The sequence below is a fragment of the Salmo salar genome, chromosome 16, assembly GCF_965601325.2.
Source record: "Salmo salar chromosome 16, fSalSal1, whole genome shotgun sequence".
NCBI classification, from domain to species: Eukaryota; Metazoa; Chordata; class Actinopteri; order Salmoniformes; family Salmonidae; genus Salmo; species Salmo salar.
The window spans coordinates 9,950,594-9,973,085 of NC_138306.1; the positions used below are offsets into that span (position 1 = coordinate 9,950,594).

Sequence of the window (22,492 nt, forward strand, 5' to 3'; positions counted from 1 at the left end):
AGGCATATTTTGTTTTATTTTTATGTCAAATGATGTCTCCATTATTTCTCACCTTTTATTTCTTATGAGTGTTCATGTTGATAAATATTTTGGCGATGCTGGCATATTGTAAATTATCAAATGAATGTCTGATCAATAAATACACCTCTGAACATAGTCATTTATAACGCTAATAAAGGCACCAATAACTTGTCCAGTACACTTATTGTATGCTGTTTTCATATACATTCCCTTATGTCTAAGCTTCTAAGTTGGCTCAAACTTTACTAATTCTTGTGCAGAAGTATATTATTGAAGTTACTGTATTCTGTACAGTAACTTCAATTTTTGTTTGTTTGTCTGACATCCAACAGTCCATTTTCAGCTCTGTTGACCATGAGAGCCTTTTGCAGGTAAATGGTTTGAGGCATACTATTTAAAGTCAGAATGAGTAGTCTATTGTTAACCCTGTCATCAATGACAGGGTTAACCTGTCACTGCTTCACAGTGGGCCACTGGCAACGACTGCAAGGGTGTTTTAAAGAGCTGTCAGTCAAGGTGAGCTGATATATAAGCTCCCCGCCCACTCAGCTTGTTCTTTCAAGCTTCCTGATAGTTAGAGATAAGAGAAAAAGTCAAATGTATTCAATTCTGAGCATTTTAATAGCATAAAGATATTATGGGTGATGTTTTGGGTCATTCAAATGCTATTTTTACTTGGGAAATAGGATGAATGTGTGGGACCTTAAAGGCCTCTAGAAGTGCAATTATAAAATACTTAAGTGTGATATTTTATATCACTTGCACTTCTAGAGGCCTTAACAAAGGCTTCCAAACTGGTATTCATTGATTTGCTGTAATATGTAAACACAATACCTAGCGGCCAACCTGCTTGCACCAATCCCATGCAATTATGGTAAAATACAGTAAAATGCAAACCCCATCTCCTCAATAAATGTAATTCATTAATCTGTCCATTCATGAATTCTTTACAATTACCATAAAATTAGTACAATAATGCACTGTACTGTTGTTTTGTGTAAGTTACAGGCAGACAGTTGCCTGTAAGTTACCATAAAAACTACTGAAAAAAAGATCACAGTAACATTATTGAATACTGTAAAATATGGTACAGTAACATACTGTATCTTTTTTATGGTAAGTTAAAAACAACAGGAACGGTTTTACAGTGTACACAGGTGACTGCTCAGTGAATATGAAACACATTCATTCAGTCCATGCAGATGCGCGCCGAGATTTACTCTTAGGTCTCCACAGCTGCTTATCTAACTGTTAATGTGCGCAACGTAAAGATAAGGCGACAGGATTTGGTAATATCCCCGGAGGAGCCCTCCAAGTCGTCACCATATTCCACACGCCTCCTGTTATTGCTTTACTTCCTCTGTTAAACTGATATTGTCTTGCTTCAACGACACACTGGTCTGTTCGCACTTTAGGCGCGGGACAGCATGACTGGTGGACTCAAGGACGGCGAAACTGACGAGGTATGGTTCTCGGTTCTCTTCTGGACACTGCTGTCTTATCATAGTCGGTGTATAACTGTTACATGATATATTTGTACGTTTTTAGAAGATATTTCATCATCTGAGAGCAATAAAGTTTATCTGGCTCATTCTCATTCTGACATTTATCGAAAATGCCCTTAGAAAATTGGGAAACCTTTAATCTCCAAAGCCTATTTGCCAATAGTTATCTTTTTTGGCACCTAGTTGTGAACGTTACTCCCACCCCGACTGGGCGAATGTGCAAGCCCCCTCTATCCATTAGCACTGACATGAGACATTTACAGTTATTTATTCACTTGTATTTTCTATTGATTTAGTGAGTATTTGTACTGTGGCTGTGGAATTGCCCTTACCTACCCTGGGACTTTGGGTGCAAATTAGCTTTTGGGTAACCCCGGCACATTTACATGGATGTTGCATTATTGTAATATTGATGTTGATTAATGTGCATTGTCCCCTATAAATAAATAAACTACACTTCTTACATTCTGAGCATTATGTATGTTTTAATCCAAATAGATAATTATGCGCAAAGTCAGTCAAAGTTGTGTTTTTTTTTTAGAATGTTAATTCTATTAGACTAGCTAATAGATCGAAAAATGCACATTCCAGTAAAACTTGACGACAGTTACATGATTGGAAAATATGCTTGCGATGCCTTATGTGAAACAGGTTCTCAGTGTACAGAGCATGCAGCCATCCTAATAACCATCGTTAACACGCATTGTGTGAGTTCTTGGTGACGACCCCTTGCGGTGAGAGACAGATATCTGCTATAGAGGGGTGTGGTGCTCTCCCTTAAAACCATCTCAGGCTGGGGTAGGCTGCTAACTCTGGTGCGCTCAGTCCGTCTCTCCACTAATTTATCCCCCGCTTCTCTTCTTTCCCTCCGGACTACAAGGGATTTCTGCACTCGCAGTTCATCAGGAAACAAGGGAACATATACAAACCAAATAACAAAGACATGGATAACGACAGTATGAGCGGGATGAAGACGATGCAGGACGTCCACACAAAAGAGATCGACCTGGTGAACCGGGACCCCAAGCACTTAAACGACGATGTTGTCAAGGTGAGTTCATATCCGAAACAGTCCGTATACGGGATTTTGTATTATTATGCATGTTACCGTTATAATATACCCGTGAGGACTGGAAATTGTCACTTGCACGCTGATTGAGTAGGAGCAGTCAAATGTGCACAGTAAGTTGTCAAGGGTGACCCAATGTAGCCTACTGCGTGTGTTCAAGTTCAAGTTAGTCAGATATTAATCAGATACACATGATATACGTGGAGTACACAATGCAACAAAATGCTTACTTGCAGGTTCACCTCTCGACAAATGCAACAACAATAGAAACGTAGCCTAATTAAGTGAATAAAATAATAATAAAAAAACTCAATGATTGAAAAAGAAGATAAACATTTATCAAAAAAATATGCGAAGTGGGTGGTGAGTCGCATAGCATTCTCACGTGTAACCTATACTATAAGTCAGTTTGAGCTTTTTCGGGTTCATGACCCCAGTTTATAATGTTTTTACAATAGGTTTGTGAAGGGGCTCAACACGTGCGTAAAAGTTGTAAGCAGCAGCAGAGCATATTCTTAATAAAATGTATTTGTCACATGCTTCATAAACAACAGTGAAATCCTTACTTATGGGTCTTTTACCAACAATGCAGAGTTAAAGATAAAGCTTATAACAATAAAAAATGATAAAATAAATAGCGACATGAGGAATAAATACACAGTGAATAGGGAATAACAATAACGAGTAAAAAAATAACATGGCTATATACAGGGAGCACCAGCACGTAGTAGATGTGCATGGGAATGAGGTAATTGAGGTAGCTATGCTTACTGAACAAAAATATAAAACTTTGAATTACAGTGTTTATAAGGAAATCAGTCAATTGAAAGAAATAAATTAGGCCCTTCACATGACTGGGCAGGGGCACAGCCGTTGGTGTGCCTGGGAGGGCATAGGCCCACCCTCATGGGAGCCAGGCCGACCCACTGGGGAGCCAGGCCCAGTCAATCAGAATGAGTTTTTCCCCACAAAAGGGCTTTATTACAGACAGAAATGCAATGCAAGAAAGTACAAGAAAGTGTGAGTGTTGAGGTGTGTATGTGTGTGTTGGAGTGTGAGTGTGTGGGTAGAGTCCAGTGTGTGCTCATAGAATCCGTGCAAGAGGGTTAGTGCAAAAAAGGGTCAGAGTAGGTAAAAATTTGATTAGCTATTTAGCAGTCTTATGGCTTGGGCGTTGATTATTTTCAGGGTCCTTTTGTTTCCAGACATGGTGCACTAGTACTGCTTGCCTTGCTGTTACGAGAGAAAATTCTATGGATTGGTTGCCAAGAGTCTTTGACAATTTTTCCTTTCTTTCTTTGACACTGCTTGGTATAGAGGTCCTGGGTGGCAGGGAGCTCGGCCCCAGTGATGTACTGGGCTGTACTCACCATCCTCTGTAGTGCCTTGCTCACAATGGTGCCGCTGTATAACATTTTGAGGATCTGAGGGCCCATGTTGCTGCGGCTGCTGTCATTAGAACAGAGTGGAACATCCTTGCTCCGGTGTTGGAACAGAGGAAATATTACTCATATCCTGTTGTCGGAACAAAACATTTCTCACAGTCCTTGTTTTATAGTTACACAGCATCAGTTATTAAATGAGTGAGTTATTAAAGAGAATAATTCTTTTCAAAGTAGACACAAACCACACTGTGCCCATTTTGTGTTCTTACAGTGTGTTCAGAAAGTATTTTACATTTACATTTACGTCATTTAGCAGACGCTCTTATCCAGAGCGACTTACAAATTGGTGCATTCACCTTATGATATCCAGTGGAACAACCACTTTCAAATAGTACATCTATATCTTTTTTTTTTTTGGGGGGGGGGGTTAGAAGGATTACTATATCCTATATCCTATCCCACATTTTGTGGTGTTACAGCATGATTTTTAATAGATTACATTGAGATTTTGTGTCACTGGCCTACATACACTACTCCATAATATCAAAGTGGAATTATGTTTTTCAAAACGTTTACAAATGAATAAAAAATGAAATGCTGAAATGTATTGAGTCAATAAGTATCCAACAATAAGTATCCAACAATAAGTATCCAATTTTTTATGACTATCTCATCTCTGTATCCCACACACAATTATCTGTAAGGTCCTTCAGTAGGCAAGTGAATTTCAAACACAGATTCAACCACAAAGACCAGGGAGGATTTCAAATGACTCGCAATGGGAACCTATTGGTAGATGGGTAATTTTTTTTACATAAACACACATTGAATATACCTTTGAGCATGGGTAAGTTGTTAATTGCACTTTGGATGGTTTATCAAAGCACCCAGTCACTACAAAGACACAGGCGTCCTTCCTAACTCAGTTGCCGGAGAGGAAGGAAACCCCTCAGGCCAATGGTGACTTTAAAACAGTTACAGAGTTTATGGGCTGTGATAGGAGAACTGAGGATGGATAAACAACATTGTAGTTACTCCACAATACTAACCTAATTGACAAAGTTAAAAGAAGGAAGCCTGTACAGAATAAAATATTCTAAAATATGCATCCTGTTTGCAACAAGGCACTAAAGTAATACAGCAAAACAATTGGCAAAGCACTTTACTTTTTGTCCTGAATAGGTGTTACGTTTGGGGCAAATCCAATACAACACATTACTGAGTACCACTCTCCATATTTTCAAGCATAGTGGTGGCTGCATCATGTTATGGGTATGATTGTAATGGTAAAGGACTGATGAGTTTTTCAGGATAAAAAAACTAACAGAATAGAGCTAAGCACAGGGAAAAAAACTGATTAAGTCAGCTTTCCACCAGACACTCAGATGAATTCACCTTTCAGCAGGACAATAACCTATAACACGATGCCAAATCTACACTGGAGTTGCTTACCAAGAAGACCGTGAATGTCCCTGAGTGGCCGAGTTACAGTTTTGATTTAAATTTACTTGAAAATCTATGGTAAGACCTGAAAATTATTTTCTAGCAATGATCCATAACCAATTTGACAGAGCTTGAACATTTTTGAAAAGAATAATGGGCAAATGTTGCACAATCCATGTGTGGAAAGCTCGTAAAGACTTATCCAGAAGCTGTAATCGCTGCCAAATGTGCTTCTACAAAGTATTGACTCAGGGGTGTGAATACTTATATAAATTACATATTTCTGTATTTAATTTTCAATAAATATGCAAACAATTCTAAAAACATTTTTTTCACTTTGTCATTTTGGGGTATTGTATGTAGATGGATGAGAGAAAAAATCTATTTAATCCATTATGAATTCAGGCAGTAAGTCAAGGGGTATGACTATTTTGTGAAGGCACTGTATGTAACAGATTTGTTTGTTTAGAGAAAGCTTGGATGAAAGAGCGCTGATGTAGGCTATAGCTAAACCACCTGTCGTGTGTGGTGGGAACAGAACAGCAGCCGCCACAAAGACAGAGGTTGCTACCCAAATGGCACCCTATTCCCTATGGCCCTGGTCAAAAGTAGTGCACTGAATAGGGAATAAGGTGCCATTTTGGATGCAGTCACAGCCCATGTCCATCGCCATGTCCAGCTGGGTTATTTATTCATATGTAAGGGGTCACCATCCACTGGGAGAGGGTCAGGCATTTGAAGTAGTGAACTTTGATTCATAAAACATGAAAACACCCACATAGGTGAGGGATCTTATAGAGCTGAGGGATCTTCAGCATGCTTATAGAGAAGGGAACTCAACATGTACTGTACTGCATAGACACAAATGACGGATGATTGGTTGAAAGAAATTGATAATAAGAAGACGGGAGCTGTACTGTTATATTTCAGTGCAGCCTTTGATATTATTGACCCTATCCTGTTGTTGAGATCTTATGCGTTATGGCTTTTCAACCTCTGCCATATCATGGATTCAGCGCTATCTATCTAATAGAACTCAGAGGGTTTTCATTAATGGAAGCTTCTCTAATGTCAAACATGTAAAGTGTGGTGTACCGTAGGGCAGATCTCTAGGCCCTCTACTCTTTTCTATTTTTACCAATGACCTGCCGCTGGCATTAAACAAAGCATGATTCAACCATATACGCATCAGCAACCACAGCTAATAGTGGTGTAATGGACCGTAGTTGATCCGTGATCCGTACGGATCACCCCCCATGGTTCGGCATGCATGTGAACCGCGGATCAATTGTAAAGTTTAACCATCATAGTGTGAAATACAGTTTTACTGCCGCTGTTACTTTTTAAAGTAATAATTCCATAAATCTCGATGCAGAGTTGCAGTGAAAAGATAAAGACAAGACAGATGCGTGCTGTGTTTTACTCTGAAGCCTGAAGGTTGATTTGATAATTTTTTTAAAGCAGTTGTGTGTACTGTTCATGTGAACGGGCATGTTGAATCAATCCTGGATGCTCGCGTTGCAAAAAACAAAGAAGAAAAAAGAGCAGTGACAGCCATGGCTAGCTGAGGAGCTGAACAACTGGAAAAGCCTCCCGCTTCATTTAAGTCTCATGTATGGGAGCATTTTGGCTTCCCTGTCAAATATGATGAAGGTGGACAACACCATTACTGTGTGTAGGCATTGTGCCTCAAGAAATCCGTATGATCATGGAAATACATGGAGCATGACCGCACATTTAAAGCGTCATCACCCTGGTGTGTCAGTAACGAGAGCCAACTCAGCCAAGAGTTTCACGACTTCCACCGAAGTCGGTCCCTCTCCTTGTTCGGGCGGCGTTCGGCGGTCGACGTCACCGGCTTTCTAGCCACCGCCGATCCACTTTTCATTTTCCATTTGTTCTGTCTTTGTCTTATTACACCTGGCTTCACTCAACCAATTACTTGTTTATTATTTAACCCTCTGTTCCCCATGTTGTATTTGTGAGTGATTGTTATTTGTTACGTGGATATTTGTCAGGCACTGCACTTTTGTTTTAGACCGTGTTTTGGCACTAGTATGTGTTATGTGCTGTCATTTGTTAACCGGTATTAAAGTGCGCCTGTTTATTATACTCCATTCTCCTGCACTTGACTTCGCCTCCCATATACACGCATTACAAAGAGACACCAACTTCTCACCGCGGCATTTAAGCAGCCCTTTGCTGCAGAATCAGATCGGGCTAAAGCCATCACCAAATCTATTGGGATGTTTATCGCTGCAGACATGAGGCCATACTCTGTTGTGGAAAACAAAGGGTTTCAAAATATGGTGAAAGTGCTTGAGCCACGCTACGAAATCCCCTCGCGCACCCACTTCAGTATGAAGGTCGTGCCAGATCTTTATGAACAGGAAAAGATCAAAATTGTCGACTAATTATCCAAGCCATCCTCTGTTGCCCTCACCACATACGGGTGGACCTCCAGGGAAACGGAAAGCTATGTGACTGTGACTGCTCACTACACCACAGAGGAGTGGGAGATACGAAGTTCGGTGCTACAGACACGCCACCTCTATGAGAGTCACACAGGCACAAGTCTGGCGCAGGTACTGCTAGGAGCAGTAGCAGAGTGGAAGCTAGAGGCCCAAAAGCAATATCCCAATCACCACAGATAATGCCAAGTAAATGAAGTGATAGAAGCTGGACTGGGGCCACAGATAGCTTGCTTTGCACATGGGATCAATTTAGCATCCCAAAGGGGAATCTCAGTGAACCAGATGGACCGCCTCCTTGGGAGGATCAGGAAGGTAGTTTGCTTTTTCCACCGAAGCCCAACAGTCGCTCATGTGCTTAAGACCAAGCAAGAAATGTTACAGCTACCGACCCACAAGCTCATAAACCATGTCACAACAAGATGGAACTCCACTTATGACATGTTGGAGAGCTATCTTGAGCAGCATGCAGCTGTATACTCTGCACTGACAGCCAAGACCCTGAAAAAATATAAAGACATCATCACCTTGTCTGATGATGACGTGAAAGTGGCAGAGGAGGTCCTCCAGGTGCTAAAACCCCTCAAAACGGTTACAACCCTATTGAGCACTGAAACTGCACCGTCTGTGTCCGTGATCCTACCTCTGAAAACAAGGATTCTACAATCCATGGCCCCAAGTGAGGAAGACAGAACCATCACTAGAGATGTCAAGGCTGCCATTAGAGAGGACTTGAACCCCAGATACCCCCATAATGTACAGGACTACCTTCATAGATCTACTGCACTGGATCCAAGGTTCACCTAGACCCTGCCCTACGCCGGAGGACATACAGTGATCTCACCACTGACATTGTGGCCACTGAAGAGGTAAAAAAATAAATAACAGTGAATTACTTAAATAATAAATATACTGCAGTCTAATCTTAGTCTATGCTATTGCTATTAGAATCATCCATTTTTTTATTGCCACAATTATAGTTCTATGAAATATGAAAATAAATAATTAGTTTAATAGATCAAGTAATTTTTTCAGCAGGATCAAGCCACAGAGCTGACAGGAGCAGACTCAGAGGCATCTCCTCCACAAAATCATTTGGCCATGAAGGAGCTTTTCGGGGAGAGCTTTGCGAGCAAGGACACAGAGAAAACTTACACACAGCACTGACACACACACACTTAACCCACCAGACATGCCACCAAGGGTCTTTTCACAGTCCCCAGGTCCAGAACAAATTCAAGGAAGTATAGTATTATACACAGCCATGAGAGCACGGATCTCCCTTCCATCTTATACAGCACAAGTGAACAACAAACCTGGTTTCAGAAAACAAATAAAGCAACACCTCACAGCACAAACCCTCTTCCTCAGCGGACCTACTTGTTGTGTGTAAGAACTGACATGCACACTACTGGTCAAAAGTTTTAGAACACCTACTGATTCAAGGTTTTTTTTTGTAGAATAATAGTGAAGACGTCAAAACTATGAAATAACACATATGGAATCATGTAGTAACCAAAAGTGTTAAACAAATCAAAATATATTTTATACTTGAGATTCTTCAAGTAGCCACCCTTTGCCTTGATGACAGCTTTGCACACTTTGGCACCACACACACACACACACACACACACACACACACACACACACACACACACACACACACACACACACACACACACACACACACATTCATGTCTTTTAAATGTATGTCAATTGTAAAGTCGTTTTGTCTGTAATGTCTTTTTCATTATGTGTCGGACCCCAGTAAGACTAGCTGTCGCCATTGGCGTCGGCTAATGGGGATCCTAATAAATCAAATCAAAACCCTCTCTCCTACTAGTCTTATGCCTTGTGTGCAGTATTTTCTATTTTATTACAATGGGTTCAGTCATATGAAAATAGAATCATATGGAAATATTATAACAGGGAACCCAACTCATGTGAGGAGAATAACATTATTCCAACCGTGGAGTTTTCTTACATGTGAACCTGCAAATTCGATTTTCACATGATTGATTTTCAAAGTTTTTCACATGTGAAACCGCACATTTGTGAAACTGCATTTCACATGTGAGGTGAAAACATGTTATTCTGCTCACGTGAAAAGGTGATGTTAACATGTTAATTCTAAATTAAATACACGTGAAAATATGGTTTCACGTGTGAAAGTTAAGCTCAACATGTGAAAACAGCTATTTCACATGTTTTTTTTTGTAAGGGACACACACACACACCAGACCTGCATACATACATACAGACATACAGTCACAAACACACACAACACACACAAACAACATACACTACTCTCTCTCTTTCTGCAGAACCAGTAGACTGTTGACTTTCTTTAGCAGTGATCTTATAGTTAGAATTTCAACAGCTGCATTCAATTGGCCACATCAGAGAATCAACATCCATGCAGAGTTTGCCTTGTGAATATATTTTCCTCTTGTAAAGCTGAGTTCTTTATATAGCCCAGTCAGTGGAGTGGAATGGCTCTAGCAGTGGCCCCAAAGCCACGCAGCCTTCTGTTAAACCACAATGGAGCTAAACTGGGCAGAGTAGACACACCCACAGCCACGCCGCATGGGCATCACAGCAGTGATCGGCTCGCTAACTAGCCGCTAGCTAACATCTCTCTACCAAATGCTCCAGTATCCTGGGAGGCGGGAGGCACATTATAGTAGGAAATTAATATGTTCAGGCTCAATGGAGTAGCTGAGGCAGGGATTCCCTTAACTTGTCCAGGCGGGGTGCAAACAAAGGCCCCAAATCAACATGATTTATTAAGTAACAAATTCAATTAAATAAATGAAAGACACATGAAACCCCTTTAGGTGGGAGGAAACAGAGCTAGGCAGGGGTTGTCCGCCACACCTATACAATAGTACAGGAAACACTGGACTGAGGCATTCTGCAATCTAGGGACAAAATGAAAAAAAATACATTACAGTTGTCACTCCAGATTGAAGCCAACCAGACTGGTCACATGTTGAACCTGAGAATGGGTAATGTTTGTTTTACTGTATGTCCAATCCCTAAAGGGGCGACAGGTACTGAGACGTACAGTTGAAGTCGGAAGTTTACATACACCTTAGCCAAATACATTTAAACTTAGTTTTTCACAATTCCTTACATTTAATCCTAGTAAACATTCCCTGTCTTAGGTCAGTTAGGATCACCACTTTATTTTAAGAATGTGAAATGTCAGAATAATAGTAGAGAGAATTATTTATTTTAGCTTTTATTTCTTTCATCACATTCCCAGTGGGTCAGAAGTTTACATGCACTCAATTAGTATTTGGTAACATTGCCTTTAAATTGTTTAACTTGGGTCAAACTTTTCGGGTAGCCTTCCACAAGCTTCCCACAATAAGTTGGGTGAATTTTGGCCCATTCCTCCTGACAGAGCTGGTGTAACAGTCAGGTTTGTAGGCCTCCTTGCTCGCACACGCTTTTACAGTTCTGCCCACAAATTGTCTATAGGATTGAGGTCAGGGCTTTGTGATGGCCACTCCAATACCTTGACTTTGTTGTCCTTAAGCCATTTTGCCACAACTTTGGAAGTAAGCTTGGGGTCATTGTCGATTTGGAAGACCCATTTGCAACCAAGCTTTAACTTCTTGACTGATGTCTTGAGATGTTGCTTCAATATATCCACAAAATTTTCCTACCTAATGATGCCATCTATTTTGTGAAGTGCACCAGTCCCTTCTGCAGCAAAGCACCCCCACAACATGATGCTGCCATCCCCGGTGCTTCACGGTTGGGATGGGGTTCTTCGGCTTGCAAGCCTCCCACTTTTTCCTCCAAACATAAAGATGGTCATTATGGTCAAACAGTTCTATTTTTGTGCCATCTTTGAAATGTAAGAGAAAGGCCATAATGTATTATTCCAGCCCAAGCGCAATTTCGATTTTGGCCACTACATGGCAGCAGTGTATGTGCAAAGTTTTAGACTGATCCAATGAACCATTGTATTTCTGTTCAAAATGTTGTATCAAGACTGCTCAAATGTCCCTAATTGGTTTATTAATACATTTTCAAGTTCATAATTGTGCACTGTCCTCAAATAATAGCATTGAATTATTTCATTGTAATAGCTACTGTGTGGCTCAGTTGGTAGAACATGGTGTTTGCAATGGCAGGGTTGTGGGTTCGATTCCCACGGGGGACCAGTACATAAAAAAAAAACGTATGAAATGTATGCATTCACTACTGTAAGTCGCTCTGGATGAGAGCGTCTGCTAAATGACTAAAATGTAAAATGTAAATTAGACAGTGCAGTAAGATTAACAAGAATTTAAGCTTTCTGCCCATATCAGATATGTCCTGGGTATTCTTTTTTGTTACTTATAACCTCATGCCAATCACGTTAGCTCAAATTTTTAAAAGTTAACTCAAGTTAACTGATTAACTCTGACAGCTCTAATTCAAAATAATCTCTTTGTAGAAAAGAAAAGTATCTGTTTACATTCATTCCAATAGCAAACACATTTACATATTTTCAAATACATGAAAACACTTTTTTTGGGGGGGGGGGGCTGTGTATTAAATGTAACAAAAACCAATGGACAGCTAACAATAAGAGAAACTAAAAATAGCTAGCTAGGACAAAATGGAAGGCTAGCTATCGCCTATCATTAAGCTAGCTAGCGATTTAACAATTGTCATGCGAACATTAGATACAAATTTCATAAAAAGTAACCTTCTAAAATACATACCATTAATGTGGTTCATATCTACATGTAAATACACTTGATATGAGCCGTTGTTTGCAAAAATGAAACTATTTAATAGCCAAAACATTTATAACGGAAATAAAAAAAATCTTACAAAACGCCATCTTGTTCTCATTGACTTGTATACTTAGCTTGGATACAGTCATGTAAATGGTAAAATCTCACTTGTTTTTCACTCAGTCAAAACAATTAAATTATTCATCAAAATAACCCAAAAAACAAAACAGTTTAGTTAAACTGTTATCTCTAGGGTTTGAAAATGTAACCATGTGTACAACCTGGAAAAAAAATATAAAATTAAGGAGACATAAAGAGCTAGCTTCTCTGTTCTTTTCAATGGGCTTCTTCCAACAGTCACGGAGCGACATACAAAGAAGAGAGGCACGCGTCTGCAGCAGTAACACTCTGAATGCCTCCACCTAGTAGTAGTGCCAAGTATGCATATATGTCAATGCAACACCATAATAATGGAGTGGATGGCTCATAAATAATACATAATTATTTTTAACACACTTCAATTATCATACTCAGGTAGTCTAAGTAACCTTTTTGAAAACAACCATTTCACATGTGAAACTGCAACAAAAAAATTGTAAGGGTACATACAGCACTGTACTCAAGATGTACGCCTCTGGAAAATTAAATGGACGTTACTGGGTTTTGTGGCTTAAAATAATAATATGATTTATATTACAGGGCTGTACCACCAACTTTTATTTTATGCTATAAGTTTAGCATGTTCAGTTTAGGAACCCTTTTGTGTACACAATAAGAGCTGGTAGGAATGTCTTCTGAATAAAACGTTCAATTTGATATCAAAAATGCACTTTTACTCTGCACTAGATACAGGTGTTGTTAAACCCTCTGAGAGCAACACGTCTCTCGCAGACAAAACACACACGCAATTAAGTAACTGTTAAATAAATATTTGCTCTATCATGGGCCTGGTAGCGAAGGGGAGAGTGAAAGGGAAAGAGAGGTAGCGAGAGAGGGGTAGTGAGGTTGCGAGAGAGAGCAAGCGTGCTAGCATGCGTGTGTTTTTCCACTTCAGTCTGCACTAAAATGTCTATGTGGTCATGGGTACTTTGGAGGCACGTAGGAAACCCATCGATCACCTGAGAAGTCTTTTTTACACTGAAAATAAATACATTTCATCGTTTACCTGTGGCCCATCCGGCAACTCTTGACTAGTCTTCATGTAAAGATGTAGGATCTTCATTTGATCACCCTGTTGAGGCAGGACATTTCTTGATTTGATTTGAAAATGATCAACCCCTATAAAAATGTCCATGATTTATAATCCACACAATAATTCACATTTCCTTTTATTAATTTCCTGCAGTGAGAAATTGGTTAGTGTTGCACCATCTTGGGAATATGGCGCTGCCTATTTGCCCTCTGACTCAGACATTTCTGGCACTGTGGCTCTGTCTTTTGTATCAGCTCTGTCTGTCAGGAATTGTGAAAAGATAGTTTAGGAGGGTAGAGAGAGTACGGAGGATAAGGAGAGCATCAATAAAATGTTTGCTGGTTTGACCTTCCGTACCAGTCACTATGAAGAGACATAAATCTCTTGTAATACTTGTACCTTATGAACTCAAATGCACATTTTTAGAAATAGGTTATATTCTTTATCTATGTTAGTTGCTTTGGCTGTCTAATGAACCATTATTGATTCAGTGATTCTCTTCTCCCGTCAGGTGGAATTCGAGGATGTGATCGCGGAGCCTCCAGGGACATACAGCTTCGACGGCATGTGGAAGGCTAGCTTCACCACCTTCACGGTGACCAAGTACTGGTGCTACCGTCTCCTTACCGCCCTGGTGGGAATCCCGCTGGCACTGGTCTGGGGCATCTTCTTCGCCATCCTGTCCTTCATCCACATCTGGGCGGTGGTGCCGTGCATCAAGAGCTATCTGATCGAGATCCACTGTGTCAGCCGTGTTTACTCCATCTGCATCCACACCTTCTGCGATCCTCTGTTTGAAGCCATGGGCAAGTGCTTCAGCAGCGTCCACATCAGCACCGCCAAGGGGGTGTAGAAAAGAGGAGGAAGAAGAGGAAAATTAATGGAGGATGAGGGAGGATGGTGGGAATGAGGTGAGGGCTGGAAACCATAACCGATTTTAAAGGGAGAGAAGACACCTGAAGAAACTGAAAGAAAAGAGAGGGAGCAACCTTTTTTGATGAAAGAAGAGGTGAGACATTTCTAGAGCTGTGGGCGGGATGTTGGCGGTGAGGGGGCGGAGACACAGAGAGTACCTTGCCCCGCCTCTCTTTCTCCGTCTCCCTCGACGACAATCGTTTCTCTCTCCAGTGCTGGTTTAACCAACAGGGGCACATGATTATGTCAAGTCATTCCTTGGGGTCTTTGATTTTATTTTTTGTTAGTGTTGTTTATCATTGCAGGAGCACCACCACGCTAGCCTCCCTACCCCCACTCCCACTCCATTATTCCTAACATTGTCCCGAAATGTTGTGTGATCCTCTCTCTGATTATAGCTTGTTGAATGAAGGGTATGATTGATTGAATTATTGATTGATTGATTAGTTAGTTAATTGATTGACAGGCTCATATGATAGATGTTGGTGTCCTCTCTGCTGGGTTTGTGTTCCTATTTTTGGGAGGGTAATGCTTTGGGTGCGGGGAAGGGATATCCCTGTGCCTGTCCCATTGCGTTGTTTGGAGAGAGTTGACAAATCCCAGCTGACACAGCACAAAATCCGAGAGCCAAAACCCTCTCAACACCCGTCTCAGTCCCACTACCCCCACCTGACCCCCTCACACACCCTCCACCCCACTATGCCTGCCATGACTCCTAGTCTGAAACACTGAACCTGCCCTTGTTTCTGCATGCACCACCACCTCTACAAAGCCACCGAGCCAACCAACACGCTGCTGTCAGTCTGCATGCCCTGACAGACAGACAGACAGGCAGACACACAGGTATAAGACAACCACATGATGACATCATAATCACTCTGTCCATCAACACTCTGTTTTGTTCCAGCTCCAATCCAAGCAAGAGAGATGAAATTCTATGACAACAACCAAGTCTACGAACAATACAGCCTTCATGGTATATACCATTTTTCTATGTGACAGAGAATGTTTTTTTATGTTTGCCTTTGAATCTCAAAAAAATATCACTTGAACTTTGTCTCATTACATTCACACCTAGGGATCTTCTTTTAGACCATTTGAGGTCTCTTCCCTGTAGAGGGAGGATGTTGATGCACATTTGCTGTAGCCGTAGCTAAATAACCATGCTTTTTCTACACTTTATGAAGATGAAGAACTTTTGTTTTGAGCTTTGTTTGCCCAATGTATGCAACTTTTGAGTTGCATTGTCTTTTTATTTTAATTTTTTTTACTCCCCAATGAGTTTTGAGTTTATTCCCTGATTGAATAGTTTGGTCTGGTGTAGAGTTCTGCTTATTGACTGTCGACCACAGGAGGCTGCTTAGGGGAGGACAGCTCATAATGGCTGGAATGGAGTAAATGGAATGGTATCAAACACATGGAAAGCATGTGTTTAATGTGTTCGATACCATTTAATCCGTTCCAGCCATTACTATGAGCCCGTCCTCCCTAATTAAAGTACCACCAGCCACCTGTGCTGTCGGTAGCTCCAACCAAGGACTATCAGCTAATACAGTCCCCTCGGAAAGTATTCAGACCTCTTAACTTTTTCCACATTTTGTTACATTACAGCATTATTCTAAAATGGATTAAATTATTTAAAAAACCTCATCAATCATCAAAATGTCCTCATCAATCAACACAAAATACCCCATAAGGACAAAGCGAATACAGGTTGTTTGACATTTTTGCAAATGTATTAAAAATAAAAAACAGAAACACCTTATTTAAATAAGTATTCAGACCCTTTGCTATGAGACTCGAAATTGAGCTCAGGTGCATCCTGTTTCCATTGATCATCCTTGAGATGTTTCTACAACTTGATTGGAGTCCACCTGTGGTAAATTCAATTGATTGGACACGATTTGGAAAGGCACACACCTGTATATATAAGTTCCCACAGTTGACAGTGCATGTCAGAGCAAAAACCAAGCCATGAGGTTGAAGGAATTGTCCTTAGAGCTCCGAGACAGGATTGTATCGAGGCACAGATCTGGGAAGGGCACCAAATCATTTCTACAGCATTGAAGGTCACCAAGAACACAGTGACCTCCATCATTCTTAAAGGGAAGAAGTTTGGAACCAGCAAGACTCTTCCTAGAGCTGGCCGCCCAGCCAAACTGAGCAATCGGGGGAGAAGGGTCTTGGTCAGCGAGGTGACCAAGAACCCGATCGTCACTCTGACAGAGCTCCAGAGTTCCACTGTGGAGATGGGAGGACAACCATCTCTGCAGCACTCCACCTATCAGGCCTTTATGGTAGAGTGGCCAGATGGAAGCCACTCCTCAGTAAAAGGCACATGACCGTCCTCTTGGAGTTTGCCAAAAGACACCTAAATACTCTCAGACCAAACAAGATTCTCTGGTCTGATGAAAGCAAGATTGAACTCTGTGGCCTGAATGCCAAGCATCATGTCTGGAGGAAACTTGGCACCATCCCTACGGTGAAGCATGGTGGTGGTAGCATCATGCTGTGGGGATGTTTTTCAGCAACAGGGACTGTGGGAGACTAGTCAGGATTGATGGAAAGATGAATGGAGCAAAGTACAGAGATCTTTGATGAAATCCTGCTCCAGAGTGCTCAGGACTCTGGAGCAGGGGCGAAGGTTCACCTTCCAACAGGACAACGACCCTAAGCACACAGCCAAGACAATGCAGAAGTGGCTTTGGGACAAGTATTTGGATGTCCTTGAGTGGCCCAGCCAGAGACACTTCTAGTACCCAAACGAACATCTCTGGAGAGACCTGAAAATAGCTGTGCAGCGACGCTTCCCATCCAACCTGACAGATCTTGTGGATCTGCAGAGAAGAATGGGAGGATCTCCCCAAATACAGGTGTGCCAAGCTTGTAGCGGCATACCCAAGAAGACTCGACACTGTAATCACTGCCTAAGGTGCTTCAACAAAGACCTGAGTAAAGTGTCTAAATACTTATGTGAATGTGATAATTAATTTTGATTGTATTTTTTATAAATTAGCAAAAATTTATAAAAAACTGTTTTTGCTTGGTCATTATGGGTGTGTAGATTGATGAGGGGAACAAACTATTTAATAAATCTTATAATAACGCTGTAACAATAACAAAATGTGGAAAAAGTCAAGTGGTCTGAATACTTTCCGAATGCACTGTAGGTCTCCCACCCCTGAAATCACTGCTGTTTGATAGCGAATGGGGGCATGTTTTTTAATATACTGACACGAAGCACACATTTTGTCTGTGTCCCAAATGCCCCCTATTCCCTATAAGCACATTCTGACTGTCACCTTTTTCCTACCTGCTCTCTGTGAGGATGGTAAATATTAGCACGTTGCTTGATTGAATGAAAAAGGTCATATGTATTTTTATATTAAAATGACATTTTCCTTCCCTTGCTTTTACTGTACAATCTCACATCACGCTGTGCACATTAAAATGTAATATAATCCCATCTGCTAGTGATGCTTGCTTGTTAGGTTTGTTTTGGTTTGGTTTGTAAATCAGTCTCTCATTTGGGAGAGGTGATTTGTTGTCATATGACTCTGACCTTCATTTGTCCATAGATAGAATGTGATATTTAGACTACATTGTGCAAATGCACCTACACTACCGTTCAAAAGTTGTGTCACTTAGAAATGTTCTTGTTTTTGAAAGAAAAGCACCTTCTTTTGTCCATTAAAATAACATCAAATTCATCAGAAATACAGTGTAGACATTGTTAATGTTGTAAACGACTATTGTAGCTGGAAAGGGATCATTTTTTATGGAATATCTACATAGGCGTACAGAGGCCCATTATCATCAACCATCACTCCTGTGTTCCAATGCCACGTTGTGTTAGCTAATCCAAGTTTATGATTTTAAAAGACTACTTGATCATTAGAAAACCCTTTTGCAATTATGTTAGCACAACTGAAAACTATTGTTCTGATTAAAGAAGCAATAAAACTGGCCTTCTTTAGACTAGTTGAGTATCTGGAGCATCATAATTTGTGGGTTCGATAACAGGCTTAATATGGCCAGAAACAAATAACTTTCTCCTGAAACTCATCAGTCTATTCTTGTTCTGAGAAATGAAAGCTATTCCAAGCGAGAAATTGTCAAGAAACTGAAGATCTCATACAACGCTGTGTACTGTGTACTCCCTTCACAGAACAGCGCAAAGTGGCTCGAACAAGAATATAAAGAGGAGTGGGAGGCCCCGGTGCACAACTGAGCAAGAGGACAAGTACATTAGTTTCTAGTTTGAGAAACCGACGCCTCACAAGTCCTCAACTGGCAGCTTCATTAAATAGTATCCGCAAAACACCATTCTCAATGTCAACAGGGAAGCGGCGACTCCGGGATACTGGCCTTCTAGGCAGAGTTCCTCTGTCCAGTGTCTGTGTTCTTTTGCCCATCTTAATATTTTATTTGTATTGGCCAGTCTGAGATATGGCTTTTTCTTTGCAGCTCTGTCTAGAAGGCCAGCATCCCGTAGTCGCCTCTTCACTGTTGACGTTGAGACTGGTGTTTTGCGGGTACTTTTAAAAAGACAACCATTTTATGTAGACCTCCTTGCTGCTCAAACTTGCAGACTGTTCCAAAGAGGAGCTTTGTCTGGGTCAGAAGACTATCCCTAAGGTAAAAACAATGCATGTTGAGGTTACCAGTGGCAGACTTACCATCAGGGGCCTCATGAACTGGGCATGATTTTTTAAATAATACAAGGGATGCATGGATGGAGTACTTCCAGCTAGATGGGGAGGCGTTCACCCGCATTGCCATGATGACCCAAAACCATAACCCAGTGAAATTGGGAATCAGCTCAGACCAAGGGCTGCACACTAAGTACACAGACTGGCCTCTGCCTGGGGCCTCCAAGTCACTAAGTGCTGTTGTAGCCTGGCTACAACATAATTCTTCACCTGTACTGTAAGATTGAGCAGTGTTTATGAATAGGATATACACACAGACTTCCACTCTATCACCCCACTTGTGTTGACAATACCTTTCAAAAAGCTGCAGTATTTGGCCATTTACTGACCTTTGCATTGACAGATATGTTTTGTAAAGAGGATGTTAGTCAGTCATACATCAATTACGTTAAAAAAAGTTTGCAAACAGGGAGACACCTCTCACACAGAAGCATAGAAAAATGTCTAACAGGCCCCTTGGAGACAGGCCCTTTATATTCTAATCTGACAGTACCTAATGTTCTGTAAAGACCAGTCCGAGAGGCTGGGAGGAAGACACAACATCAGCGTCCGGTTACAGAATAACACAGTGTCACAGATACATTATCAGCATGCCCTCAGCTCAGTGTGGCGTCAAACTTTAACCATAACATTCAACACTGGCAGACATTGACGCTGGCAATTAAACACATCAAAGGTAGGAACATCAGTACTTAGTTACATTAAATCAAATACAGGAGAGGAATCAATCAAATAATTCCCTATTACAGTACCTCATTATGGTTATTTGACATACCCATCAAAAGTGGCATGCAAATGACCATGTATCTATGCATTTTAAAATCTAAGATTACAACAAATTTCAGTGTGTAGACCGTTTAAAAAAGGTATAAGACACCGTGTTAAAAAAATTGGCAAGCCCAAATCAACTAATAGGATCTAAAAACATTGTTGAAAAAAGTACAAAAAGTTTGGATGCCATCTTATTCTCTTTTCTTACATATAAACCATTAGCAACCTAGCGAACCTCCATTACTTACAATGGGGAAAATACAACCCAGTTTCTCACTCGGTTAAAACTCCCTTCGATTGCCTTCAAACATCACCAAACTCATGTACTATGTAGTTAACCATGTTATCTCAATATTTTGTGAGTCATATTGCACTTTTGCATATTACATACCTGAATTAACAGGGTGGAATGATGAGACGGAGAAAAGTTAGCTAGTAGTGTTCAGTATTAGGCATTCTCCATGATTGAAGAAGCAACATAAAAGACCTCACGATCCCACTAACACTCCCCATTGATGTCACAGCTCCCCCTAGCGGCAGTAATCATATACATTACTTTCAATGCAAATACCTGGGAGGCCTAGATAATGACACAAGGGATAGCTCCATAAAATAACAAACAAAATAAAACATAAAAAAATTGACCATACATACAGTATTTGTGTCCGTCACATAGACATAGAAGACAGAGAAAAGCCAACCCCGATATGATTTGGGATTCTTTTAAGGCGTACATTAGGGGAATGATAATCTCATACTCAGCAAAAGTTAAATCTGAGTTAGTGATTTATTTGTATTTATTTATCTTAGAAAAAGAAAAATCTTTACAAGGTTAAGAAGAAAATACAATCCCTGAGTTTAAGATGGAATATGATCTTTTACTTTTGAAGAGCCAACAAATACAGGTTAAACTCAACTAAAGCATACTACTTAATGGCAAATAAACCTGGTAAACATCTCGCAGTCCTCACAAAATGAATACACGTCAAAACAGTTATCATTTTTTAAAGATAAAGACACAAATGCGTTAATTAGAAACAACGCAATTATCAACCCTGAAGCAATTATCAGCAGACAAAAAAAATAACTAAAAAAAGAGATCACCAAAAAAGAAATGTTAGACACTGGTAAAACATTAGCACGGAGAAAGGCACCAGGAATGGACGGCCTTCCCATAGAATTCTATTTAACATTTTGGGACAAAGTATCACCCCTATTTATACAAATGACAACACACATCACTCAATTCAGTGCTTCCTAGTTCCATGTATCAAATAGTGATTTCAGTTATATTAAAACCAGGAAAATCTGGAGAGTCCCCTGCTGACTACAGACACATATGTTTAATAAATTGTGACAATAAAATAATAATAAAGCTCATAAGCAATGTCATTGCAAAAGTCTTACCAGACTTGACACATATCAATCATATAAAAATAGACACTTACAAGAACATGTTTCAGTTTAATACAATATGCTAAAAAACAAGATATGGATTTATCAATAATGGCTGTTGATGCCGAAAAGGCTTCAAATCATCTTGAATGGTCTTTTCTATTCAAAACTTTGGAAGCTTTCAACTTTCCAGTTGAAGTAATACATTTAATAAAAAACGTATATAAATGTCCTAAAGCAAACAATATACACAAGTAATACATTAACTGATGAAATTGCTTTAGAATAGGGGCACAAGACAGGAATGTCCTCTCTGCCACCTCCTGTTTGCACTGGCAATTGAACCGCTTGCAGAAAGAATTAGACAAGACCCAAACGTAACAGGTTTGGTAAACATGAATAGAAACTAAACTTATTTGCATACGATCTCCTGATATACCTAACCAATATTGAAAACTAAATGCTCTACTTGCTGAAAGTATTTTCCAAATACTCTAAAATCTCAGGATATACAATTAAAGTGGTCAAAAATTTAATAATGGGAATACAGTAACTCCTGATCTACAGCAATCAATAAAGTGGACCACAAAAAAAAAACTTAGGATGTTTAATCAGTGACAACAAACAACAAATATATAAAGATAACTTGATCCCATTACTCAACAATATGAAAGCAGATCTAATTAAATGGAACAAACATCCCAGAAATCTTACAGATGGAATAAACCTCTTCGGAATGGGATGGCTCCCAAAGTTTGTATATTTATTCTCTGCAATACCAATTACAGAGAATAATACACCGTAAGTAATACACCGAAGACATTCTTTAAAAAAGTATGCTCGGTCATAACAGACTTTATATGGGCAAATAAAA

At 40.2% G+C, this 22,492-nt stretch overlaps 1 protein-coding gene across 1 annotated transcript; it reads left to right on the forward strand.

Annotated features, from left to right (window-relative positions):
• Positions 1-1,306: 1,306 nt before the first annotated feature.
• Positions 1,307-18,457, forward strand: LOC106573119 (caveolin-1). The gene is made up of 3 exons (XM_014147828.3): positions 1,307-1,484; positions 2,407-2,577; positions 14,337-18,457. The coding sequence occupies exons 1-3, from the start codon at positions 1,449-1,451 to the stop codon at positions 14,676-14,678; spliced, it is 549 nt and encodes a 182-aa protein (XP_014003303.2). The 5' UTR covers positions 1,307-1,448; the 3' UTR covers positions 14,679-18,457.
• The last annotated feature ends 4,035 nt before the right edge of the window (positions 18,458-22,492 follow it).

Bases quoted from the DNA above. Each gene is read 5' to 3' on its own strand.
- LOC106573119 (XM_014147828.3), top strand. From the start codon at position 1,449: ATGACTGGTGGACTCAAGGACGGCGAAACTGACGAG. The intron at 1,485-2,406 runs GTATGGTTCTCG...CCGGACTACAAG, and splicing joins AGGACGGCGAAACTGACGAG to GGATTTCTGCACTCGCAGTT. The intron at 2,578-14,336 runs GTGAGTTCATAT...TTCTCCCGTCAG, and splicing joins TAAACGACGATGTTGTCAAG to GTGGAATTCGAGGATGTGAT.